Source organism: Pteropus medius, unplaced genomic scaffold (assembly GCF_902729225.1).
Source record: "Pteropus medius unplaced genomic scaffold, Ma_sr-lr_union100, whole genome shotgun sequence".
In the NCBI taxonomy this organism is placed as follows: Eukaryota; Metazoa; Chordata; class Mammalia; order Chiroptera; family Pteropodidae; genus Pteropus; species Pteropus medius.
In genome coordinates this window covers 21,022,600-21,048,279 of record NW_024349801.1, presented here as the reverse complement: position 1 = coordinate 21,048,279, position 25,680 = coordinate 21,022,600, and the positions used below count along the sequence as shown (strand labels likewise).

At 35.6% G+C, this 25,680-nt stretch overlaps 1 protein-coding gene and 1 pseudogene across 4 annotated transcripts in view; both read left to right on the top strand.

Moving 5' to 3' along the window:
* The window catches only part of AP4E1 (adaptor related protein complex 4 subunit epsilon 1), a 61,048-nt gene extending 37,857 nt beyond the window's left edge, over window positions 1-23,191 (top strand). The window contains exons 17-23 of one of the 4 annotated variants that reach the window (XM_039889054.1): window positions 2,265-2,523; window positions 6,756-7,310; window positions 8,459-8,649; window positions 10,369-10,526; window positions 11,531-11,599; window positions 17,086-17,145; window positions 22,873-23,191. In XM_039889054.1, coding sequence (XP_039744988.1) covers window positions 2,265-2,523; window positions 6,756-7,310; window positions 8,459-8,649; window positions 10,369-10,526; window positions 11,531-11,599; window positions 17,086-17,123 — 1,270 coding nt within the window. In that variant the 3' untranslated portion in view covers window positions 17,124-17,145; window positions 22,873-23,191. Of the gene's footprint in view, window positions 1-2,264; window positions 2,524-6,755; window positions 7,311-8,458; window positions 8,650-10,368; window positions 10,527-11,530; window positions 14,566-17,085; window positions 17,146-22,872 lie in introns of those variants that run through there. The other 3 variants (XM_039889055.1, XM_039889053.1, XM_039889056.1) reach the window with 3 other exon arrangements.
* LOC120580975 (uncharacterized) lies at window positions 10,029-10,147 on the top strand (annotated as a pseudogene).
* Window positions 23,192-25,680: the final 2,489 nt, after the last annotated feature.

Genomic DNA, 25,680 nt, shown 5'->3' with positions numbered 1-25,680 from the left:
TTATAGACAGCACCCTACCTCAACTGGCAATTCCTAGAGCCGCATTAAAATATATCCCTAATCTTTTGAAGGTTGCTGAGCCAGAATTTACATCTGTGTTTGAATGGTCTGAATAAAAATAATACAAAGGTATACCATATAACACCACAAATTATATTTTTATTGTCCTGTCAAAGGTGGCTCATGTTTAAAACAATTCTTTTACAATATGTTTAATATCATATTTTCTATATGAAATGGCCTTATGCTGCTCTCTTGTTTTCCTACTTTTTAGACTGTCTATATATAATGAGTAACAGAAAATTCATGTTGATAATAGGCATGTTTGCAGATGAAATAAGCCAGAAAATCTTTAAAATAGCTCAAGCCTCCTTTTGGGGTTATTTTTCCTCCCCTTTTCCATTCCTGATGTTGTGGGCTGAGTTCCTTGAGAAGCTCACAGTGTGATAGAATTTAGCATTCAGAATATTAAGGAGTGCCCTTGGAATCAACACTTGTGGAAGGAAGGGGGAAAGAAACAGGTTTGGGCAGAGGTAAGAAGTTGAGATGCCATACAGTACCAATGACAGCCTCTGCTGACCCCATAGGGAGCTTGGAAGCTAGAATGGTCCTTTGGAGTTGTCCTGTGTTTGGCCAGAATCGGTGGCCAGACTCTATATATTCTGTTCATCAGTCAGTGGATGTGGGCTGCCCTAGGACGGGGCATGATCTCCAGTGAGGTTGCCCTCTGCAGCTAAGGCAGTCCCCGAGGGGATTGCACTCCCAACTGAAGGAGCAACAAGTCCTTCATAGAAGTGGGGTCTGGATGGAACACCCCAGTGTCTACCACACCTGTCTTTTTTTGTTAAACTAATATTTGAATCATTTTTAGTAAAACTTGAGGAGTTACTTTTTTTTTTTTTTAAATGATATGTTTTGGTAAACAGGGTTATAGAAACATTGTAATCTTGCTGTGAACATTCATGAATCCCTTTGGGTTGCTGCCGTTGAGCATCCTAGAGATGTTGGGGGTCACTTTAGTGGCTCCCAGGACCACTTTTGAATCTGCTCATGTAAAGACAACCAGTTTTCTTCTAAGAGATTGATAGATAATGAACAGTTTTTATTTTTTAAAAAACTTTTTAGAAAACTCTTTTGGTACCTGAAAGAAAGGGAGAAATGAAGACATGTAAAGGAACTTCCTGCAGCAAAATTTTTTGAGGAGGAATGGACTAATTCCCTGTAGGTCATTTTTTAATAACATTCAGATTTTCTTTCAGCCAATTAGTACTTAATAACATTAGTTCTTCACTCAGTATGAAGTATAGCTGCCTGTTTTTGTTTCTGGCTTAGTCCAACAAATTATAAGGGAATGGTAATCAGGAAAAATATTTCTGAGTCTTTCTTTTAGAGTCATTTTATGATCTGCTTATTTTTTAGTACAAATTTTAAAAATGCTATTTTGGACCATGACAAGGATGCTTAAATGAGCCAAGTGCCAAGGACACATAGTTCTTATATGAAAACAAAGAGATAATCTTTGACTTTTTCAGCCTGCACTTATGATTATATTAGTCACTCCATATTCATAGCTGTAACTTTCAGGACGATAGTAGGTGAGCCCAAATTCTGATCACTACTTTAATTCTTCTTCAACCGAGGTCTAAAAGCCTCCTAACCTTCATGCTTTCCCAGAAATCTTACTTTTTTCTTTTATAAATCGTTTTATTTTTATAAAGGTACATTATAATTGTTGAAACTGTAGCTAGTGTTCATATTAAGAAAACCTTTTGGATTAAAGGCAAGTTTACATATAGGAGTGGATTTCAATCTTTTTTTGCTTTCAACAGGATTTTATTTAATGAATTTATGTAGAGTTCATTCTTTCATTGAGTGATTATAGTTAAACTTAAAAGGTGTTTTTCTTACTCATCAGACTTAAAGATATTTTTGAAAAGTCAGTGGAGGAAAGGAACTGCTTTATAGTAGTTCTATTTTTGGACAACTTACTTAAACAATTAAATGAAAATTAAATGATCTGAAGTTTTAAACTAAATCTAGAGTTCTGTTATGTTAAATCTTTTGGCTGGAGGGAGGGGGTATGTTGGCTGTAACTAAAATAAAATCTAGAGATCTAGGTTTTACTTCTGGCATATAGAATATAAAATTATATGAAAGCTGTTTCTAAAAGACAATGGCAATGATGTGTTTTTTAAAAATGCCTCAAGAAAGTAATTATTCAGCAATTATTTAAATTGACTTGATTTCATTATCAATCTCCAAAGGACAAATAGCTTGAAGCTGGAAGGTATAAAGAAATTGTGGGGGAAAGAGGGCTATCTTCCCAAGAAGGAAAGCAAAACTGGTGATGAAACTGAAGCTCCGCCTGTTTCTCAAGAGAGTATAATGTTGGAGAATGTAGATCAAACCACAGCCAAAAAAGATCAATCTCAAGTCCTCACCCAATCTAAAGAGGAGAAAGAAAAGCAGCTGCTGGCATCATCATTATTTGTTGGGCTAGGATCAGAAAGTACAATCAATTTGGTAAGTAGTCAGTTCTATTCCTTGGAGAATTTATATCCCGTTTTGTACAAAAACACTGGCTCTGTAAAAGCTCTTGGTCGTCATTATATACGTGGTGGGAGATGGCTTTCTCAGCTCCAGAACTTCTAATGACACACTTTTTATATTCCTGAAAGAGAAAATCTAATTGGCTCAGCTTGAGTCAGGTATTCTCCTTAGTCCAGTCAACTAGGGTAGGGTCAGGGTCCAAATAAAGTTACAGATAGGACCATGGGTATTTTCACTCCTGTGGGTGGAGGACAGTTCTCAATGGGAAAGGGGCTTGATGGAAATACTGTTATGATAATAGTTCAACAATGATGATATGTCTATGGAAAAAGTACTTCTTAGAGTGATATTTTTAATAGTGAAAAATAGGAATCAGTTAAGGTGTCTAACAAGAGAATGGTTACATAAATTATATTAGCTCAGAATATTACTCAGCCATTAAAAATGATAAATACTGCATTATAAAATAAAAATACTTTCAACAAGCCCAATCCCATCTGATCTTGGAAGCTAAGCAGGGTCAGGCCTGGTTAGTACTTGGATGGGAGACCACCTAGGAAGACCAGATGCTGTAGACGTAAAAAATAAAAAATAAGGGATTGTTAGATGACAAGGTCCTTGCAATCTGTGAGGTTAACCAAGGGTTGCCTCACCTAAAAAATTTTTAAAAATAAAAATACTTATATTAAAAACAATATAAAATTTTATTTATACCTTGCCTGTAACTTAAGAAGATAAAAGTGTTTTGAGACTGAAAAGAATTATATAAAAATGAAAACTATATTCAGTCATTACAACTGTGATGATTTTCAAAAGTTTTTATGCTGATATGTTATTCTCATGGTAAAAGAATGAAAAATTGGAGTGAAGGACAGGTGCTATTTTTGAGCATCCGAGAATTCCATGTCATTTTACATTTTATGGGCTGATGAATCTAAATAGTGAAAAATTGTGATTAGAGCGACATTTTCTTCAGTTTTACATCATTCCAGTTTTTTCAGCCTCCTTTTCCCTTGGCAGAATTTTCCCTCCATCACTGTCAACACTAGGCCAGACTCTAGGCTACATTCTTTGCCTATATCTCTCTCTTTTCTAGATCCCATTTCTGTCAGACTTGATATTCCCTCCTAAAAAACAAAAAACAAATTCAGCCTAAAAGTATTAATAAGTAATGTATCTTAATGCTTTCTTACTCAACATTTGCGGTCCAACAGCAAAGTGACTAATCTTGGGTCTTTGAGCTGTTCCAGTAGGCTGTGGTGAGGGTACTATTGAATGTTCTGGCTCTGATAGGGCAGTCATCAGTGGTCAAAGTGCACCAGGTGAGATCATCTAGGTCACAGTGCACCCAGGCTTAGGTAGTACTCTGAGTTGTGAGCGTTATTGCTGATGTAGAAGGATTTCTGCCTTCTCAACAAAGTGCATAGATATCAGTTAGAGTCTTCCTCAGGAGAATTAGTCAGGGTGACAAATTAATTTTCAGACTATTTTTTGTGGTGGGCTTGAAATCAGAAATGTAATTAGTATGTTTTTCTGATTAAGTTATGCTAAATCCTTTTCGGGTTACTCCTTATATTTTTTTTCACCCTCAGCTATCACTAGAATAGTTTTAAAAAGCAAAAAGGAGTGTTTTATGGGACCCTGAATTCTGTGAGGAACTGTGTTGTAACTCAGATGGCATTATGCAGAGAAGAGGGGAAGCAAATGATTACATAAAATTAGCATGTATCCTCTCATTCCTCAACCCTAACTTTCCTGTCATAAGAGCAGAGCAGATAGGATTGGCACTGGCTGTACATAGATCAAGGCTATATTGATGTATTGCACCTTAACTTTTATTTTTAGGTCTGTGTTCCATTTTTAGTTGATTTTTTTACATAGTTCACTGTAAGGGTCAAGAGTCAAGGTTTGTTTTTCTTTTTTCCCCCTTTGCCTTTTATTTCGCCTTTATTTTTAAAAGACATTTTCTCTAGGTAATGAATTCTAGGTTGACTGTTTCTTTTATTTAAATATTTTAACAAAGATGTCACTCCAGTGTCTTCTGGTTTGTTTAGCTTCTGATTAACTGCAGATTAGACAGTGCTGAAGAAAAGATCGTTAACTCGAAGACAAAGTAATAAACTATCCAAATGAAAATCAGAGAAAAAGAAAAGGCAAAACAAAGAAACAGAAAAAAACTGAGAGTGTCAGTGACCTGAAGAATAATATTGGGCCGTCTAATGTACAGTAGTCCCCCCTTATCCACAGGGGGTTACATTCCAAGACCCCCAATAGATGCCTGAAACTGTGGATAGTACTGAACCCTATATATACTATGTTTTTTCCTATACATAAATACCTATGATAAAGTTTAGTTTATAAATTCAGCACAGTAAGAGATTAACAATAATAACAAGATAAAACAATTATAACAGTATACGATAATAAAAGTTACGTGAATATGGTCTCTCTCTCTGAAAATACCTTATTGTGCTGTACTCACCTTTCTTCTTGTGATGATGCCAGATGAAAAAACGCCACATCTATTCTTGGATTTGTGGAACCATCTTTTACTTGCAGTAAGTGGCTTAATGTCACTTGCTTCAGGGTATCCATTGCTGAAGTCTTTGTTTAGGGTCAGTTCTTTCTGGCGTAACACATTGCCATAAATCAAAACACGTTTTCTTTTCATGTCTTCCACTCCCAATTTAATACTTTTTCCATCTTAACTAGGCATTTATTATACACTGTGGCTGAAACTTTTGCAGTTCGAGTTGTGACAGCAAAACTAGCACGAATTTCTTTTTCCTTCTTCACAGTTTCATGGATAAAGATTCATTCTTAGCAACCTCAGCATACAATTTTTGTCTTTCCTTATTAAGTCAAGAACTTTCACCTTTTCACCTAAAGAATGTACTTAATGGCTTCTCTTTAGCATATTCAAATTGCTAGCATTACTGCTCTTGTGCTTTGGGGCTGTTGTTAAGTAAAATAAGGGTTACTTGAACACAAGCACTGCAGGACAGCCTGACAACTTAGACGGCTACTAAGCAACTAATGGGCGGGTATATACAGCGTGGATATGCTGGACAAAGGGATGATTCATGCCTCGGGATGGACACACACTACTCCAAACAGTGTGTAATTTAAAACTTATGAATTGTTTATTTCTGGAATTTTCTTTTTAAAATTTTTGGACGGTAGTTGACTGCGAGTAACCGAAACTGTGGGTAATGGAAACCATGGAAAGCAAAACCACAGATAAGGGGGGACTACTGTATGTCCAGTTCAAGTCCCATGGCTATCGTAGTGGAAGTCCTTCACCCACTCCTCCCTCTTGTTTTTGTGTTAATACAATGTTAATTCTTGTTCGATGACTTCCGAATTGAAATGTAGGAGACAAACTATGCTCTGAGTTAGAAGAGATGTTGGGACTTGAGAGAATAGGAGGATATGAAAAGGAAACGAAAGTTCTGGTTACCTAGAATCATGTGAAGAGTGGCCACATAGTGTTACAACTCCCAGGAGGATGGAGGCATAGACTTAGACTTAGAATAGTGCCAGACTGCTACACTGATTCTAAGTAGAACTTTGTGAAGCAAGAAGTCAGACCATTCCTCAGGAGGTTAGCTCAAGGATAACAAATTGGCTGTTCCCGTCTCGAGTTTGTAGCAAACATCACTGGTCACTTATGGGATTCTTTCTTGCTGTGTGCTCCAGTTAGCTACTACTACTAGTGATTCTTGAAGTAAAATCAGTTTTTTGTCCATTTATTGACTCAAATTATAATTATTATAGATTACTGAATCAGTTGAGCCATTCCTGTATTTGAGGGTACCTTAGCTTCTGCAAGACAACTCTAGAAACTCAAAAAATGGCTGTGTTTTTCACTGTTTTTAATTTGCACAATTCTGTACTCTAGTATTCTGAAATCTAACAAGTTTTTAGAATTGTTCACAATTTACCTTTTAACCTTATTTCTTTTTCTGATTTTATGTGTTTTTAATGAGAAATAAGCTTTAGCTAATAGTTCAAAGTAATGTAGCTGTCAGAATTTCAGAGCTTAACATTTTGTTCATCTCTGATTCTTTTTTTAATCTCTGCTTTATAGATAGAACTTTAGCAAGTTAGTAAAATTGCTCATTTGAAATTATAGAAAAATGTTTGAAATTCATGACTAGAAGAATGGTTTCTTTTTATATTATTATGATGTTTCATTTTTGCAGCTGGGAAAAGCAGATAACGTCTCTCACAAGTTCAAAAGAAAATCAAAAGTCAAGGAAACCAAAACTGAAGAAACAACCAGTGCTTATAATACGACCTGTCCTTCCTTTAGTTCTTTGTCAAGTGTGACTTATGAAGATTATTATTTGGATAATTTGCAGGATAGAGGAGACAAAGAATTAAATAAATTTACTCTCAGTTCAGAACTTTTGGATTCTGAATCACTCACTGAACTGCCCTTGGTTGAGAAACTTTCAAATTGCAGGCTATCTAAACCTTCATTGTTTGCGGATAACAACATGGAAGTTTTTCACCCTCCTCAATTCACTGCAGCCTCAGTTGGCAATGAAATCTCTTTAGATTCCTCTTTGTTGGAAGAAACTGCTGAACACATGCATTCAGATCTTATAGATGTCTGTAATGATGAAAACATGTCAGTGTCTTCTTACAAAATTTGGAAAGATGATTGTTTATTGATGGTCTGGTCAGTTTCTAATAAGGGTAGTTCAGAATTGAAAAGTGCTAACTTAGAAATTGCTCCTGCAGAAAATTTCAAGGTAAGACAATGAATGGTTTATTATTTCTGCCTTAAATGCACAATGCTTACTTATTGTTTCTGCTGTTGGCTCTTCTGATGGTTTATACATTTCTTCCACATTCTTTTTTCCTCTTTAGCAAAAAAGTAAAAGATGTGACAGATTTTTTACTATTTTGAGTAGGGATGAATTATTTAAAAGAGACAAGGAAACATAATAAAGATTGTACTGGAGAGGGCCATAAATATAAAGTGAGGTTTGATAGAACACAGTAGTAAAGAATATAGGCTCTTGACTCAGAGTGCTTGTCTTTGAATCTTGCTTCTACTGCTTATTAGCTGTGTTATGTGGTCCAATTATATAACTGCCTTGTGCCTTGGTTTCTTCACATTTAAAGTGAAGGTATTAATAGTGTGTGCCTTTGCTCAGGCGCCAATTCTCTGTCTTCCCTAGCTCAAGGAGACTGCTATTGTAATTCCTGGAAATATGCTCATTGCATATTGTATGTATATCCTTGGTGGAGTTATAGTGAGATTTGATCAGTGATCCATATTCCATAAAACTGACCCAATTTCTTCTATGAGCTAGAATGTGTTGAATGGGATATTACCTGGGCCTGATCAGGGCAGAAGTTCCTGACTCTAGATGTGCACTAGAATCACCTGTGGATCTTAAAAAAACAAAACAAAACAAAACCCAGTCCAGTTGCCTGAGCTTTACCACCAGAGCTTGAGTAAGGGTGGAGAATGAGAAGGAAAGATAACCTGTGTGTGTATATATATATATATATATAAGTATGTGTGTGTGTATATGTATGTATGTATACACACACCCATATACATTTTTTTTAACTCTCTTAGCTTTAAAATTCTGGTGCTAGCCAGGATTGAGAGCCACAATACTAGAGTTTAATAATATTTTTTGTTCTTAAATTACATAGAGATTTTCATTGTAATGACATTTGTTACATAATTTTGACCTGTTTCTTAATTATCTTTGATAGTGAATTTCTCTCAAGTGAAATTATCAGTCATCTTCAGATTGTGGCTTGTTATTAACATCTCACAATAATATATTTTTATACCACTTGAATTAAGTAGAAAATTGATATTCATATGATAGTCTATGTTGATTCCTTCTTTTAATACTTTTATTACTTTTATTTACAGATCACCGAGCAACCTGGATGCTGCTTGCCTGTAATAGAAACAGAGAACACCAAAATCTTTCAATATAGTGTGCAGATAGAAAAACCGTTTACAGAAGGGAATCTTTCTGGTTTTATAAATTATCAAATGATGGACACTCATGCTGTTCAGCTTGAATTTTCAGTAAACTTATCACTATTAGATTTCATTAGGTAAATGTTTTCTGGAATGTTAATTTAGGTTATTCATTTATTCAGCAAATATTTATTAGTCCTCTTTTCTGGACAGAAGCACTGTGCTAGGTTCTAGGGTTTACAGCAATTCAAAACTAGACACAGTCCCTACCTTTAGGAAGTGTCCAGTCTAGGGAGGAGACATTGAACAGTCATATAAATGCATATATAATTGTGAATTGTGCTATGAAGAGAAAGTATGTAGTACAATGACTGATTATAGTTATGGGACCTGATTTAGGTTGGGGTTGGTTAGTGATCTTGGAAAACTTCTGAGGGAAACTAATATTAATGTTTAAACTGAAATAACTAAAGATTCTGCATAACTTTAAAAAAAAACTTAAAGTTTCTCTGATTTGTGTTTTATTTATTTGGTTAATTTTGTAAAATCTGTTCAGTGAGCTTTAGAGATCTGCAAGAGAATTATTCAACAAATTTATTAAAATTTTATTAGTCATGCAGTAAGTAGCATTATACTAGGCACTGTGCATTGTTACCAAAATAATTGAAAATGATCTCTTAACTCTTCTCTCATTTAGTGTTGTGAATATATTGTACTATAGTCAGACATTTTTAAACATGAAAGTTGCCTGAACTAAGAATGCAGAATACCAGTGATTATCTTTAAAATTGTTTTAATTTCCACACATCCACTTGTGTTACACTATTATAATTTTTGCCCACTGTTTAAAGTCTTTTAGTAAGAATATGTTTATCAATCTGTCAGAGTATTTATGCCCATATCGCTATATAAGATAGAATCCAGCCTTCGAAAAACTTATTCTTTGACTATGAAGGTGTATCTTATATATACTTAAGAAGCACTATATATAACATGAACAGTTCTTTGTGTATTAATAAAATCCTCTGTATCTTTAAAAACATTTTTCTTAATTATAAAGTCAATACATACTTATTATAGAAATTCAAATCCTATAGAAGAATTAAGTCAAATATGAAAGTTCCCTGTAATCTCACCCTGAGATACCCAGTGTTAACTATTTAATCTTCAGTCTCATGAACCATTTAAAAATATATATTTGCTGAAATCCTCTTTTGGTCTATTTTATTTAAGGTCCTTTGTATTTAAGGGTCTTTGTATTCATACTCTTGTATATGACTTTAATAGAGTATCTCATTATCCCCAAATCCAAAATTAACACGAAAGAAAAGTTTTATATTTGAATGATTCATGAAATTAGTTGGTAAAATTTTACTGAAATTACTAATACTCAGAAAAAGAGAGAACTGGGTGATTTATTTGCACTTTAGTAACATCTCTTGCTTTCATTATTTTCAGCAGGTAGGAAGATGATGGTTGGCATCTTAATTATATTTGGTTCAAAAACATAAGTTTTGTCTACGGCCATGCCACCCTAAACAAGCCCGATCCTGTCTGATCTTGGAAGCTAAGCAGGGTCAGGCCTGGTTAGTACTTGGATGGGAGACCACCTAGGAAGACCATGTGCTGTAGGTGTAAAAAATAAAAAATAAGGAATTGTAAGTTGCCAAAGTCCTTGCAATCCGTGAAGTCAACCAAGGGTTGCCTCGCCAAAAAACAAAACAAAACAAGTTTTGTGGGTCCCAGATTTACAATGATTGTTTGAGTCCTATGAGTCATTTGAAATGTATGTTTATTTGTTGAGAATCATTTCTTTTTTTTTTGGACATCAGTCTAATTTTTAAAATTATTTTCAGGCCATTAAAAATCTCAACTGAAGACTTCGGCAAACTCTGGTTATCCTTTGCAAATGATGTGAAGCAAAATGTAAAAATATCAGACTCTCAAGCTGCTCTGCCTTCGGCCCTAAAGACCCTGCAACAAAAACTGAGACTTCATGTTGTTGACATCATAGGTTCGTAGAGTTATGAAAAGCAAACCTGTGTTTATAAGGGCTTTCTCACAGTCAGAATACAAATCAGCTCTTGTTAAGTGTCAGATTTCTTAGAGTCGTATTTCCTGTTATGAGTATTTTTCAGATGAGTGACTATTAAAGAATTTTTTTTGTGATAAAATATACATAATGAAATTTACCATTTTTCAACCATTTTTAAGTATACAGCTTAATGGCATTAAGTACATTCATGTTGTGCAACTGTCACCACCATCATCTTCGGAACTTTTTCTGCTTCCCTAACAAAACCTATACACATTATACACTAACTGCCCATTCTCCCTTCCACTCCAGCCCCTGGCAACCATCATTCAGTTTTCCTTCTCTATGAATTTGACTACTCTAGGTGACTCATATAAGTAGAATCATACAATATTTGTCCTTTTGTTACTAGCGTATTTCACTTAGCATCAACGTCTTCAAGATTCAACCATGTTGTAGCACATGTCAAAATTTCTTTCCTTTTTAAGCTTGAATACTGTTCCATTGTGTCAATATACCACATTTGTTCATTCATCTGTCGATGGACACTTGGGTGCTTCTACTTTTTGGCTATTCTGAATAATGCTGCTGTGAATATGGATGTACACATAATCTATGTTTGAGTCCCTATTTTCAGTTCTTTTGGTTATATGCCCAGAGTAGAATTGCTGGATAATTCTATATTTAATTTTTGGAGAAACTCTCCTGTTTTCCACAGCAACTGTACCATTTACATCCCCACCAGCAGTGCACAAGGGTTCCAGTTTCTCCATATCCTTACCATCACTTGTTATTTATTTTGATAATTGCCATCCTAATGGGCATAAAGTAGTATTTCATTCGATTTGATTTGCATTTCCTTAATGATCAGTGATGTCGAATATCTTTTCATGAGCTTATTGGCCATATGTATATCTTCTATGGAGAAATGTCTATTGAAGTTGTTTTGAATTAAAGAAATTTTAAATTTTGTTTTGTTGTAGGCAAAGAAGGGCTGTTGGCCTGTCAGCTGCTCCCATCCATCCCTTGCTTACTGCATTTCCGAGTTCATGGTGATGTATTAGCCCTATGGTTCAGATCCTCCTGTCCTACTCTTCCTGACTATTTATTGTATCAGTGTCAAAAGGTGATGGAGGGATCCTAGCGGAAGCTCTGTTTATATTTTACTCCATCAAAATAAATGGTTTACATAGATAACCTATTTACCAAAGTAAAAAGAACTCATGGTACTTATAATGAAAATGGGGATTATTACAAGTTTTGGTTTTATGTCTTTTCTTTATGATTCCTGATCAAGAAAGATCCCCAAGAAACTGTATCCCTAACCACTTACTCAGGATTGTACAGTATGTTTGGGTCCCATGGAGTGACCTAAGCTAATGTTATAAACTGCTCATGATTTATATATCACTTAGTGCAGAGGGACTGAAAATATTTATTTTGTTATAAGTAATTTTATAGCCGATTTACTCTAGTGCTAGCTGATTTGTAGTAAAGCCAAGTCTGAGTTCTCTGCATTAATGGAGAAGAGACATGGAATTAATAATTCCAAACCTAATTCATATTTGGCTTTGGAATGCAGCATATGCTTTTTGGTAGACAAGTCATTACTTTCCATTATGTTCTGCTTTAATCAGTGTTGAACTAAGTTGGCACAGCACACACTAAGTTCAAGAGATCCATGAGCATGCTAGACATTGGGAGATCCAATTTATGAGATAGTTTCTATTATAAATAACTTGATATACATAATTGCAGATAATTTGGCTACAAAATTTGTCTGTTTTCCACTTGCATCTATTTTTAAAATTAAAAGTGAATCATTGTATTCTTATGTTAAAAACTCAGAGCCATTTACAAAATATCATATAGAAATAAAACCCACAAGAGCACACAGATATAAAAGGACTTTTTAGTTATGGCAGATAACTTAGTTACCACTTTGGTTCTTTTGGCAAGTTAAAATTTGTGCTTAGGGTATAAATGGCAAACCATTTTTCCTGGCCTTTGAATCCACTACAACTCACTGGATGCAACCGAAATGGTGACTTAGTATATCCATTCAGGTTCTTCAGTAAATATATTATTTTCATGTTATAGTTGTGCCTATATGGCCTCTGTTAGAACTATTATCAGCCTAACATGAATGATGGACCAGAATTTGAGATTGTACAGTAATGTTTTTAGTATATGTGCTGCCAAAGCGAGCATGATATGTTAATGTTAAAAACTGAAATTGTATTTTATAAAACCTTACGGTGCTGTGGAATTATTTATTATTTCACTTTTTCTGATACTTCACCGTGGAGACTATTCAGGTAATGTAGTTTTAAGTCATTGCAATTAATACTCTGGTTAATTGGTAGTGTTTATCACCTAGGTGTGGAATTCTGGTTTTAGGTTATCTCAGTAATCATAGCTGATCTGAAAGATGCTAAGGGGATTCCCTAGAGCCAATAGATTTCATTAGTCATTTATGTTTAGCATAATCCTCCCTAAAAACAATATTTTTAAAAATTAATTTTTAAGTTACTCTTTTAAAAAAATGTAATGCCTTATTCATCTAATGCTTTTAAAAACACAGTAAAATCTTGCTATAAGAGCAATGAAAAGTGACTAGAACTTCCTGTGTAGGTTTCTCTTTTTAAATAGAAGATGAGAGTCATCCTCAAGCTCCCAGCAGTGTCACAGTGAAGGGAATGTGCTGTCTCTGTGGGTGTTGTGGATGCTGGTGGCTAAACTCATCAGCTTCCTTTTTAATCCTACCTCTTTCAGCAGCACCCCCACCTGATTCTGCTGTTACTCCGACAAAGAGATGGGAAGCGCCCTCTCACTTTGCCAGAGGAATGCAGTGTGTAGCAAAGGAGGTGCTCCCAATATTTCGTGTCCTTACTTCCATGCGTTTACATGGTTACTGAGGCTGGGTTGAGTGTGGAGCAGTGGGTAAGGTACCCAGCAAGCAGATGGACAGCTATCTGAGAGAGATTATAAGAGCCTACTGCTTTGTTATAGGGATGTTCATTAGTGATAGTAGCATCTGTCATGAGAGACATGCTTGACCTATAGATATGTCTAATGGTGGGAGATGTGTATTGGTAGGTTAGGGCTGGGAGCATGATTTTTGGGTCTGCCAAAGGGAACATGGCAACACTTTTGTTTTTTCTGAACCCACTAAATAAAAAATAGAGTAACAGGTTTCTACTGAAATGTTTAGTAGAATGTTTACAATTTTTATATTTTTATGATTTTAAAAACAGCAGTAGTTAAGTTCCAAATCAAACATCACCAACTTTTTTTGTATTGTGTGAGACATGACTATAAAATAGGAAGAATGATTACTATTTGTAGATCATCTCCTTACCTTATAGTCATAATTTAGTGAAGTGAAGGGGCAACATATAGAATAAAAGCTATGAGGGTGGGGTTACTCCGCTGTGTGAATTCTGTGCCAGGCATCTTTGCTGAGAATGCAGGAGACAGAAAGTGTGAATCTGGGAGAGTAAAGGGAAGACAGGACAGCCTAAAGAGCAAGTGAGGGAAGAAAGATCAGACTCCCATCAGAGCAGCTAGATCAGACTCAGAGGAAAGTAGCCCTGAGTAAGGGTCCTTCTAAAAAAACTCAGATGGAAGCTGAGCAGTTTCTAATTGCTTATGTGCCAAGCATGACAACCACAGCATATGCTCTGCAGAGGAGCATTATTTTAAACAAAATTCTATTATCTACCAAAACAGTTGTGGTAAAAATGCAGTATTTTATTTTTCCTTTATTTTATGTTGATAATATTTTAAAATATTGAGCTATTTTTCTTAATTTTTATGGATAAATGTGATCTTTGTCTCATGATTGTGAGCCTTTAAAGTGCACTGTACCTATTCACATGTCTTTACGGTATTTTTGGAGGGAAAAATGCAAGTGATCAACAACTTAACAGGCATTAATTACCATTTTGGAGTTGAATTCTGTAATTTTAAAAAATTCAGTTAAACATGTAATAAATACAAAGTGATCTATACTGTTCTTTGGTCTATATTTTTTATCTGAATAGCTGAATAATAAGTTGTACTATTCAGTAATTTGATAAGCATTAGCTAAAAGGAGCAAAAGCAATTGGAATGGATGAAAAGAGTAATTTACTTATTATAGCCCATATGAATCTGGTCTGATTGGTTATTAAAAGTAAAAATACTGCTGTTTTTGTATTATGTTCAGAGAGAACTTTGCGGGCTTCAGACAGGTTAGAGCATGGATTGATCCTCAGGTGCCTGTCCATATCCCCTGCTTTCATCCTAGTCTGACCAGAGCATTCCAGAGTGTTCTCTTTCTATAATGCCCTCTCCTTATAGTTGCCTTGAGATACAAGAAACACGATAAGTCAGATGGAGACTTAGTGACCAAGGAATCTGAATCTCCTAGCCATCTCTGTGTTTGTGTATCCTAAAATACAAAGCTAGATCAGAAATGGCTTTTAAATCTCACTGATTTAATGCCTCTTGTTGACTATGATGTTAGCAGGGAAAAAGTTCTGAGACTCGAAGCCCCATCTTTGGCACTGAAGGTAAAGGAGGTTTAAATGCATTATACTCACTGTAGTAATTGAAAGGAGTGGAGCTTTATTTTAAAAGGTGGGATGGCCTGCCACCAAATGGACCAGTGTTAATGACTATGACAGTTACTTGTTTATGTGTGTGCTTAATGAGAGACTATGAGTTTTTTTATGGTGAGGAACCATCTGTATATTTTTATGTCCCTTTGCCTGGTATGTAATAGGTACTCAGTAATAGGCATTTGGTTTATTGAACTAATGACTGAAGAGTCTTGTCCTCTCAAAGTAAGTAATCTGAAACCAAATAATATCCAGGGATTGATATTAGTAATACTGTGGCTCTCCCAGAAATAAAGTGATGTGATCTGATCTGGTTCTTAGATATAAGACAGTGGAAAAGGGTTCCAATGAAAATAGCTTGTGCCGATTTGTACTTGATGCGAAAGAGGAAACATGATTGCTTGATGAGATCATTACCAGCCTGAACACAAAGTCCTGTAAGAATTCGTCATGCCATTTAAGAGATATCTCTGCAAATGCAGTGTGATCATGGATAGAAGTTACAACTTGGCGAAGGGGACTTTTCTAAATTATGACAGATGTCCATAAAGTTTTACCGATCTAGAAGAACTTGTGCTAGGACAAAAAGCAATAGACATTTCATCAGTAGAGCTAAAGATAGGGAGCTAATAATGTAAGGTATATTTACCAGCCAAATTAGCATCACCTATTTCTTTAGAAGAGTAAGCACTATGATAATGGGAGACTGGACTATGTTAACATTAATAAGATCAATAGCATCAGGAAAGTTGGGAAAGAACAGGCTCTCTGGGATAAAGCAGCAGGAAAAGGAGTTACTTGAAAGGAAATGTGTTTCATTTGCATCACACAGGAAACTTTATGGTAGGTGCATGGATCCCAGAGGATCTTGAAGACTTAAAGATTGTGGCCTGGATACAGAGAAGATGGGCCTGGGTGTGGGGAAAGTATAGATGATGTCAAGCACCATGAATTTCTTGGAGCACCTGTAATGCTGAAAAAATAGTGGGTCTTTTTAAGTGGTTGCAGCTTGATTATGGGCCTTGTGGGCTTTGTTCCAAGGGAAGGAATCAATTTCCTTTAGTTATTTTAAACTATTTTCCTAAGTGGATGAGTACTTTTCCTTCCCCCAAACATTAAATTGCCAGTGTCACTAAATGGCTGACCTCAGGAAGTTTTTCCCTAATGGGGTCTGGCAAGACATGTGCCAGCTGGATAGAGACTAAAGCCCAGAGATTATTTGTATTTCAGTGAGAGAAAAGTAATGAGAAATCTGTTTAATTGTACATCTCCTTCACCACTTATATTATGTGACAAGTAGGAACAGAGGCAAGGCATATATATTCTCAGAGAGGCATTTGGTGTGAATTGCTACCACAATATTTAATGAAGGTAAGAGCAAAGCAAGTGATTGGAACAAGTTGGTCCCAGTTGATGATAGATGTCAAGGTATAGGAATTTATTTCTTCATTTTAATTATTAATGGTTGTGGGGTTAAATAGAATAATTGTAAGCTATGGAAAAGATAAAATGATTCGAACCCAAATATTGGACAAATCTTTATCTATAGAAGTGATAGGAATATCTTTTGTTTTTCATAAGGAGACTCTTCGAGCACATTTGCATTTATGCTAATGAGGTGACAGAGTGAGGCCCCTACCTAGCCTCAGAATGGGGTTGGTCACAAGAAAGACCAAATGATTAAAGAGTCGGAATTTCATCCCCACCCACTGACCTCAGGGAAAGGGATCATTTAGGGGCTGGAGGTGTTAAGCTCGATAAAAACTCTTGAACAATGGGATAGGATGAGCTTCCATGTTGGTGAAGGCATCCACATCCTGGGAGGGTGATGCACCTCAGTTCCATGGGAACAGAAGTTCCTGTACTCGGGACCCTTCTGTTCTTCACCCTGTGTACTTTTTCATCTGGCTGTTTATCTGTATCCTTTATAACAGGCATCCCCAGTGCCTGGTACTGGTCTGTGGCCGGTTAGAAACCAAGCCTCACAGCAGAAGGAGAGCAGTGGGTAATGTATTTGCAGCTACTCCCCAGTGCTAGCATCACCACCTCAGCTCCACCCCAGATCATCAAGCATTAGATTCTCATAGGAACACCAGTCTCTGGTGCCAAAAAGCCTGAGGACTGCTGCTTTATAATATCCTTTATAATAAACTGGTAAATGTTAAGTGAATGTTTGTTTGAATTCTGTGAGCCACTGTAGCAAATTCATTGAATCTGAGAAGGGGGTCATGGGACCCTCTAATTTATAGCCAGTTGGTCAGAAGCACAGGTGACAACTTATGATTGACATCCGAAGTGGGAGTAGTCTTGTGCAACTGAGCCTTTAACTTGTAAGATTTGATGCTCTCTCTGGGTAGATAGTATCAGAATTGAGTTTATTTGTAGGACACCTTGTGTATGTCTGCTGAGAACTAGAGAATTTCTTGGTGGTGTGGGAAAAAAGCATCAATTAATAAAAATGGTTTATATTCAAGTTGTACAATGTTATTTTTTAAAGATGTATAACATGATGATTTAATATACATATACTTTGTGAAATAGTTAACCACACTCAAGTTAATTAACACATCCGTCACCTTATAGTTACTTTTTCTGTATTGTAAGAACGTTTTAGTTCTTAGCAAATTTTAAGTATATATTATATATTACTATTATATATTAGTGTTATCACCATGCTCTTCATTTGACTGGGGACCTTTATAAAATCCCAGACAAATAAATCAGAATCTCTGGGGTTGGACCCAGGCTTCAATAAATTTAAACTCCACAGGTAATTACAATGCACAGCCAAGTTTGAGAACTACTGTTTTAGATGCTGTCTCACCCCACTATTCTTCAGTGGGATTGTTTGTGATTGTGTTTTCCCCCATACTCCTTCCTGCAATTGAGATCGATTAAAAGTAGTTAGCTATTGAGTGTTTGGGAGGTAAGTAAAGGCATTATTTGGAAAGATATGGCGGCGGGGGTGGGGGCGGGATTCTCATGTGAGTATATAAAAAGTTGCTGGTCCTGGGGAGATCATGGGATTAGCAGCTTAGTGTTTGAATTTCCCTGAATGTCCACATAAAAATGGGCATAGAAACTAGATAGCAAAACCAAAAGCCCACATACAATTTTTGCAACAAAACTAAGTGACAGGGTAACCATGTGAACCCCAAAATACAGCAGGTGGAGACAGGTCACAGCAGTCAAAATATGTGCATGTTATTTACATCTCTGCAGAAGGAAGCAAAGGGAAGCAACAGTCATCTAAAACATCTGAGAACAGGACAACTCCAAAAGAGCCAACAGGTCTCTGGAAAGCACAGTTGGTCAATTTGAGATTAGCATCTGAAAGTGGACAGGGTTTTGCACAGTTTACAGGGAATGAATGCAAGGCACACTAAGATCTAAAGCATTCTAGCCCCTATGAACTCTTAAAACCAACTAGTTATGATTCCCTTCTAGAATAAGGCAATATACTGTGGAGAAACTGCTTGGTGAGGTATCAAAATTGAGCAGGATATATAGCCTCTGATGTCAGATTGTCAAATTTTGATTTCTGGCTCCACCTATTACTTATTTGTGTTTTGGGAGAAATTACGTAAACACTCTGTGCCTCAGTTTCCCATTTGTATAATGGGGATAATAATAATACCTATTTTATAGGATTGTTGTGAAATAAGATAATGAACATGGTGGTCCATGTGATTATGATTTATCAATTTTATATATCAGTTTTTTAACATCATTATGAGAAAAGGGAAAAAGAAAAAAGGGCAATAAAGATGAAGGAAAGAAAAAGTCCAGACAAAAGTGGGGAAGTTTGGCAGAAAACATCAGAAAACTAGTTGTCATAAAAAAAATAAAAATAAAAAATAAACAGAAAAAAAACTTTGTGAAGTTAGAAGAGTTGTTCTCAATCATGCCTCCTCAGAATTTAGGAGAAGTAATTTTATAGAAATATAAGCAACAGAAAGGTACCATGGTCAAATCCCATATAAACTGCTTGGGAGATAGAGAAAGGGGAAGAGAGAGAGAGAAAGAATAAATGACAATATATTGAGTAGAGTAATATCTCTACAGAAAATAAAAGCACACTATTTTAACATGCTCATAAAATAGATCAAAACTATTTCAAAACAAACAATGAAATTAAGAAAATGATTCAAATGTGAAAGAACAACATATTAAAGCAATGTAAACTCAAAAATAAAGTGACAGGACTTAGGGAAAGAATAGAAATTTTAAAAGTTCAGAACTGAAGACTAATCTGAAACATAGAGTGAATAAACACAAAAATAATGCCATAAGAGAAATAGAGGTGAAAGTGAGGATATTTTTTTTGAGGATATTTTTAAAAAACAAAGGAAATGGTGGGAAAATATTTAAGAGAAAGTGCCAGATATTGAAGATAGACAATAAATGTTCAATGTATGGATTGTAGGAGCTCCTACAGAAGAAATCCAAAGCACGGGACCAAAACAAATACAAAAAATGATAATTCAAGGAAGCAATCCTGAAAGTACAATTTAAAAAAAATGCTTTGAAACTAGGAGTACACTGCGTACCTGAGAATATCAACTGGCAAACACCAAGACAAGACATTCTAGTAAGATTACTAAGCTACTTTAAAAATAGAAAAAAATTTCTTCACTGTCTAAGAAAAAAAAGCAAGTAACTTACAAGGAAGAGAAGTTAGGTTATTATCAGACTCTTTGACATTTGCTTTATGCCAGAAGAAAATAGAATGATATATTTTAGATACTCTAGGAAGAAGATGTGAACCAAGGATTTTATTCTCAGTAAAACTAATCTTCAAGTATAAAGAGAGTACAAACTGCTATCAACATATATACATAGTCAGGAAATATTGTTCCTGTGAGCCCTTTCTGAGGAACTTAATAGAGAATGAAATTCTTAAAGACTGGCTATAAGCCTTAAATATATGGTTATTTGTAGAACTAGGAATAAATGAGGACTGAAAGGAAGAAAATATAATATGTAATGGCTATCTGCACTGACAATGTAGATACAGTACAACTGAAAAAAAGGGGAAAAGCTTGTGCAAAATTTAAAAAATATTTTTGGCAGTTAATAGTGGTAGTATTTTCCTGAGACTGTAATGCGGGGTAAAGCAAATGAGTAATTATGGGATATTTCAATTTTGTAATCTGTATCCTTGAAACCAGGATTCTCAGAGTGGAAGACAGATATAATATAGAAGAGGGTTAGTAAACTTTGTTCTTATTTTATATTGAGGATACACACACACACACCCCTACAGCCCAGACTGTGGTCCTGAAATACTATTACATCATTTTCCACTAAAAGAATATAAGGCTTCTTGGAGAAATGGTTGATTCTAGGTCTGGGGCAGAAATTATACAAGATTTAATCTGGGATGTCTTTTATACTAGGTAGCAAAGAATCTATCATCACAAAAGACAGTAAGTGGCTAACTTGAAGAGGCTCCCACTGGCCAAAAATAATATAATTTGAGCTTCAGTATAGGTATGCATTGAAATCCAAATATGCTTAAATCCTTGAGTTTACCTTTGGAGGATTGTAGGGAATAAATTCATTGTCTTGAAAAAACTAGCAAAGAGATTACACCACTGGGTAGCCAAAATAGTAGAAGAGAAGCATTTCTTAAGAAAGTATACCTGCTAATAAATGAAAACATGATAGAATTACAATATCTACACTTTGCCATGTTCAGTTAATTAATGGATCTAGACACTGAACACCAGTGACTGATAATATTGCAAAGAAAAGCAACCAGATGTTTTTTTGCTACACAGTGAAGGAGTACAAATCACCTATGGTCTTAACCAAAGTGATAGAATAAGGTGAGTTTGTTCAAGTCTTTAGATTGAATTGGCAACTTGCAACTGAAAATACAGAGGAATAAGTTAAACTGCATGACAAGTTTGCAATCAGCAAAATTCAGACTGGAAAATCCTAGAGGCCAGATGGCTTGGGTTCTTCAACAGGTAGGGATGGAGAGGAATCTTTAGTTTAAAAAAGAATTATCAAGTTTCTTAAAAATGGGCAAGACTGTAGTGTCTGGGGATGCACAATTTTTAGTTGGGTATAAAAACTGAAAGACATGCAAGAAAGTGTTTGTAATAAATGCCAAAGTAGTGTTACTTTGGGGTCAGAGAGTAGATTGTGATTGGAATTGGGGACACTAAGGGACATCTGTGGGTGGTTGGTAAAGTATTATTTTTTGACCTAGTGATATGACAACAGTTTCCCCCTTACTAATAATTTACTAAGTTATTCATTTGTATAGTGTGGTTTTCTGTATCTATGGTTTATTTTACCATTTTAAAAAAGGATTTTCTAAAACGGAGTTGTAGGATATCTCCAAAGAGGACATACAGATGGCCAATAGACATATGAAAAGATACTCAATGTCACTAATCATCAGAGAAATGCAAATTAAAACCACAATGAGATATCACCTCATGCCTGTCAGAATGCCTATCATCAATAAATCAACAAACAAGTGTTGGCAAGGATGTGGAGAAAAGTGAACCCTCATGCACTGTTGATGCGATTGTAAATTGGTGCAGCTAATATGGAAAACAATGAGGGAGACAGGTTCCTCAATATTAAAAATAGAACTACTTTATGAACCAGCAATTCCACTTCTGGGTATTTATCTGCAGAAAGCTAAAACATGAATCTGAAAGATAATACATCCCTGTGTTCACTGTAGCATAATTTACAATAGCTGAGATATGAAAGCAACCTAAGTGCCTATCAATAGACGATTGGATAAAGGTGTGGTACAGATATACAGTGGAATATTACTTGTCCATAAGAAAGAATGAAATCTTACCATTTGTGACAACATGGATGGACCTGGAAGATATCATGCTAAGTGAAATAAGACAGAGAAGGACAGATACCAGATGATCTCACTTATAATATTGTGAAATCTAAAGAACAAAATAAATGAACAAAGAAAACAGAAACAGACTCAGCGGAAACAGGGAACAGGTTGATGGTTGCCAGAAGGGAGGGAGGTTGAGAGTTGGATTTAAAAAGGTGAAGGGGTTAAGAAGTACAAATTAGTAGTTATAAAATAGTTTCGGGGATGTGAACTACAGCATACGGAGTACAGTCAATAATATTGTGATAACGTATGGTGTCAGATTGTTGCTGGACTAATCATAGTGTTCACTTCTATAAGTATATAAATGTTGAATAACTATGGTGGACATCTGAAACTAATATAATATTGTATGTTAGCTATATTTTAATAAAAATCTTTTTTAAAAAGTTGTAGATCATTAAGATGCCCTAGTCATCTTAATGAAGTTTGAGTCATTTCCTATAATGATCATTGTTTTCAGCCCATATTATTGCTTATTATTAACCTATGTTGTATCTTCCTTGGAGAAAATGGGGGGCAGCAAGACTACCACTGCTGGTGGAGAAGGAAACACATTAGTTGCTCAGCTTTAATTTCTCCCTTTTCCAAAGACTTTTCAAATTGAACAGTCCACAAGATGTGATAGTTCTTTGTTTATCACATTTCTTTCCCCCTCTTTCTCTTTCCATTCTCGTCAGTATGGCCAGTGGAATGTTAGCAAATGTAATATGAGCGAGCACAGGTCTTAAGTGTGTGTAGTTCGGCTTGACTTGTATAATTGTGATTCGCCATAAGGAGAGTATGTGCTGGTAGCTGCTGCCCCTTCAGTGGCATGCCTTTACTCTTTGTTCATCAGGTGGCGGATGAAGACAATCCAGTGAAAGTCTCCAGGAGGGAGACAGTGGAGCCACTGGCTGGAAGAAGCTCAGATTTTTGAATGAAACAGAATTCTTTTCCCTGTCAACTTCCATGGATTGTAACCTGAATTAAAAATAAGACTTGGATTGTGTTAAGCCACTGAGATTTTTGGGTTTGTTACGACACCTTGCATTACCCTGACTGATGAAACTGTTTAGACCACACTGTCCAATATGTTAGCCACTAGCCACGTGTGGTAGTTGAGCACTTGAAATATGGCTAGTCAGAACTGAGATGTGTTCTAAGTATAAAATAAACATTGGATTTCAAAGATTTAGTACAAAAAAAATGTATTAAAATTTTAAGTTTAAAGTTGATATTGAAATTTTAACATATTGGGTAAATTAAACTAAAATATATTATTAAAATTAATTTTGCCTGTTTCTTTTTATTTTTGATGGGGCTACTAGAAAATTTAAACTTACCTATGTGACTGCATTACAGTTCTACTGGACAGTATTGTCTTGGATCTAATGTTCAACCAAGATCTCAATTTATAGTCCTAGAAATCAAATCTAGAAAAAACAATCAGTGATTATTCTATCCCTTCTTTACTGCTAATCCTAGCATTAAATCCATTATCCTCGAACTTTAATGGCAATTCAGAGAGAATTATGTCTCTTTAAAAGGAATTTTCCTCTACTTCTGGAAGAATTTGGTTTCTGTTCTTTGTCTCTTTTTTATATCTATCTATATCTAAACGGCTATTACATTTTTCAGTTTAGATATATTTTTCATTTATAGAGGTTCCACTTGGGTCTTTTTTATATCTTCAGTTTCTTTCATCATGTTCATGTTTTCTTCTACTTTCTGAAACACACGAGGTGTATTTTTAATTGCTGTTGTAATGTCTTTGTTGGGTAATCAGCATCTTTGTCATTTCACTGTGTTAGTCATTACACTATAGGGCCTGTGTCTGTTTCTGTTGATTGCATTTTCTCTTGATTATTGGTCATATTTTTCTGTCTCTTGGCATGCCTGATAATTTTTACTAGATGTCAGACATTGTGAATTTTACCTTGTTGGGTGCTGGATTTTACTATATTCTTTTACATAATGTTGGAGCTTATTTTGCACAATTAAGTTACTTAGAATTAGTTCGGTTCTTTCAAGACCTGCCTTTAACCGGGTCCAGAGCAGTTTTTAGTGTGGTGTTAATTTATCCCTCCACTAAGGCAACACCCTTCTGAGGATGATGAAGGTACTTTGACTAGTGGAAACTCCATCCCAAATTCTAGCCATCCTGACCTCCCTGAACTTTGATTTTTTTCCTCCTTATGTTGTACCCTGGAAACTTTCCAGGAAGTAAGCTGGGGCAATCACAGGTTTTGCCTTGTTTTTTTCTTTCCCTTCTCTCAGGGAAATCAGAGTCCTGTACTGGTATTTTTTAATGACTAACAAATCATGATCTCATATGATTTCTCCAGTTTTCTAGTTGTTTAAGACAAGAGGGTAAACCTAGTCTTTATTACTCTTGGCAAGAAGAGCTAAGTTCCTCAACTTGTAGACTGCAAGTACCTCTCTATTTACTATCTCAATGAGTCTCCTAACTAAATTCTAAAGGCCTCCAAGGAAAAGTAATTTGCCCTGACAAAAACAAGGAAACATTTATTGAGTGCCACTAGGTCAGAAGCTGTTCCAAACACTGTCGTGTACTTAATTTCCCCAAACCTCTGAGCACAGATACTATTTTCCTATTTTATTGATGTGGAAACTGAGGCTCAAAGATCTTAAGCGACTTGCCTAAGGTCACACAGATATCTAGCAGTAGAGGGGATTTTATGATCATCCTTGAATATCCTCTGCTTATTTTCTTCTTTTATTTTTCCTTTTTTCCTTCCATACCTCTTGGCTTTAGTGAGAAGCAGCTGGCCCTTGGAGAGTTCTGCCAATTAGAAGGTGCAATAACTTCTGTGAGCAGCTTGACAAGTCTGTCACCAGGAGGTTCTTTTTCTACTGGAGAAGGACACCTTTTGTGTTTTCTTTCCTTGGTTGCTTCCAGATTTGAAGCCATTCTGAATGCTGAAAGTCCAAATAGTCTAAAGAAAATCGAGAAATTACAGTAATTTGTTTTTATTTTAGATTAATTTGGCAGTTGGGTCAAGAAATCAAATAATGCTGTGATTATTTTATTTAATTGAAACAGATAATTGTGAAGCCAGAGGAAAACTGTTTTCAACAAGTTAATCATTGATGATTGATTATTCACTGGTACTTTGGGTATGTGTGTTTTGTATTAGAACAATCATCACCAAAAATGCATAATCAGATTAATTCAGCATACATACGCAGATACACACACATATGTACATATGTAATTATTTAATGAAATAAACTTGTTTGAAATTATTAACTTTATATACACAAAATATCTTTTTAAATTAATGAATTATTTCAGCCACATCAGCTTCAGACCTTCTGGACATAAAGTTTCTCAGCTAATGTGCCCTGACTGCTCCCAAAAGGGCATGATATAGAATCATCAGACCACCATCTCCTGTCCAGAGTGCTGGGAGTTCTGGGGATGTGTGTCTACCAGGGCAGGGCCAGCTGTCTGAAGCCACATGTAAGGTTGTACTGTCTGGTCCAGGTGGGCACAGTTGCCAGACCCAGAAGTCAGAGATGAGAGGGGGCAAGTGCTGCTTATTACACCAGGCTTCTCATGGTTCTCCCTGGGCCCCACACTAGAGATCAGAAGGGAACATGAACCCTGGAGCAATGAATGAGGGTTAAAATTTCTCCACAT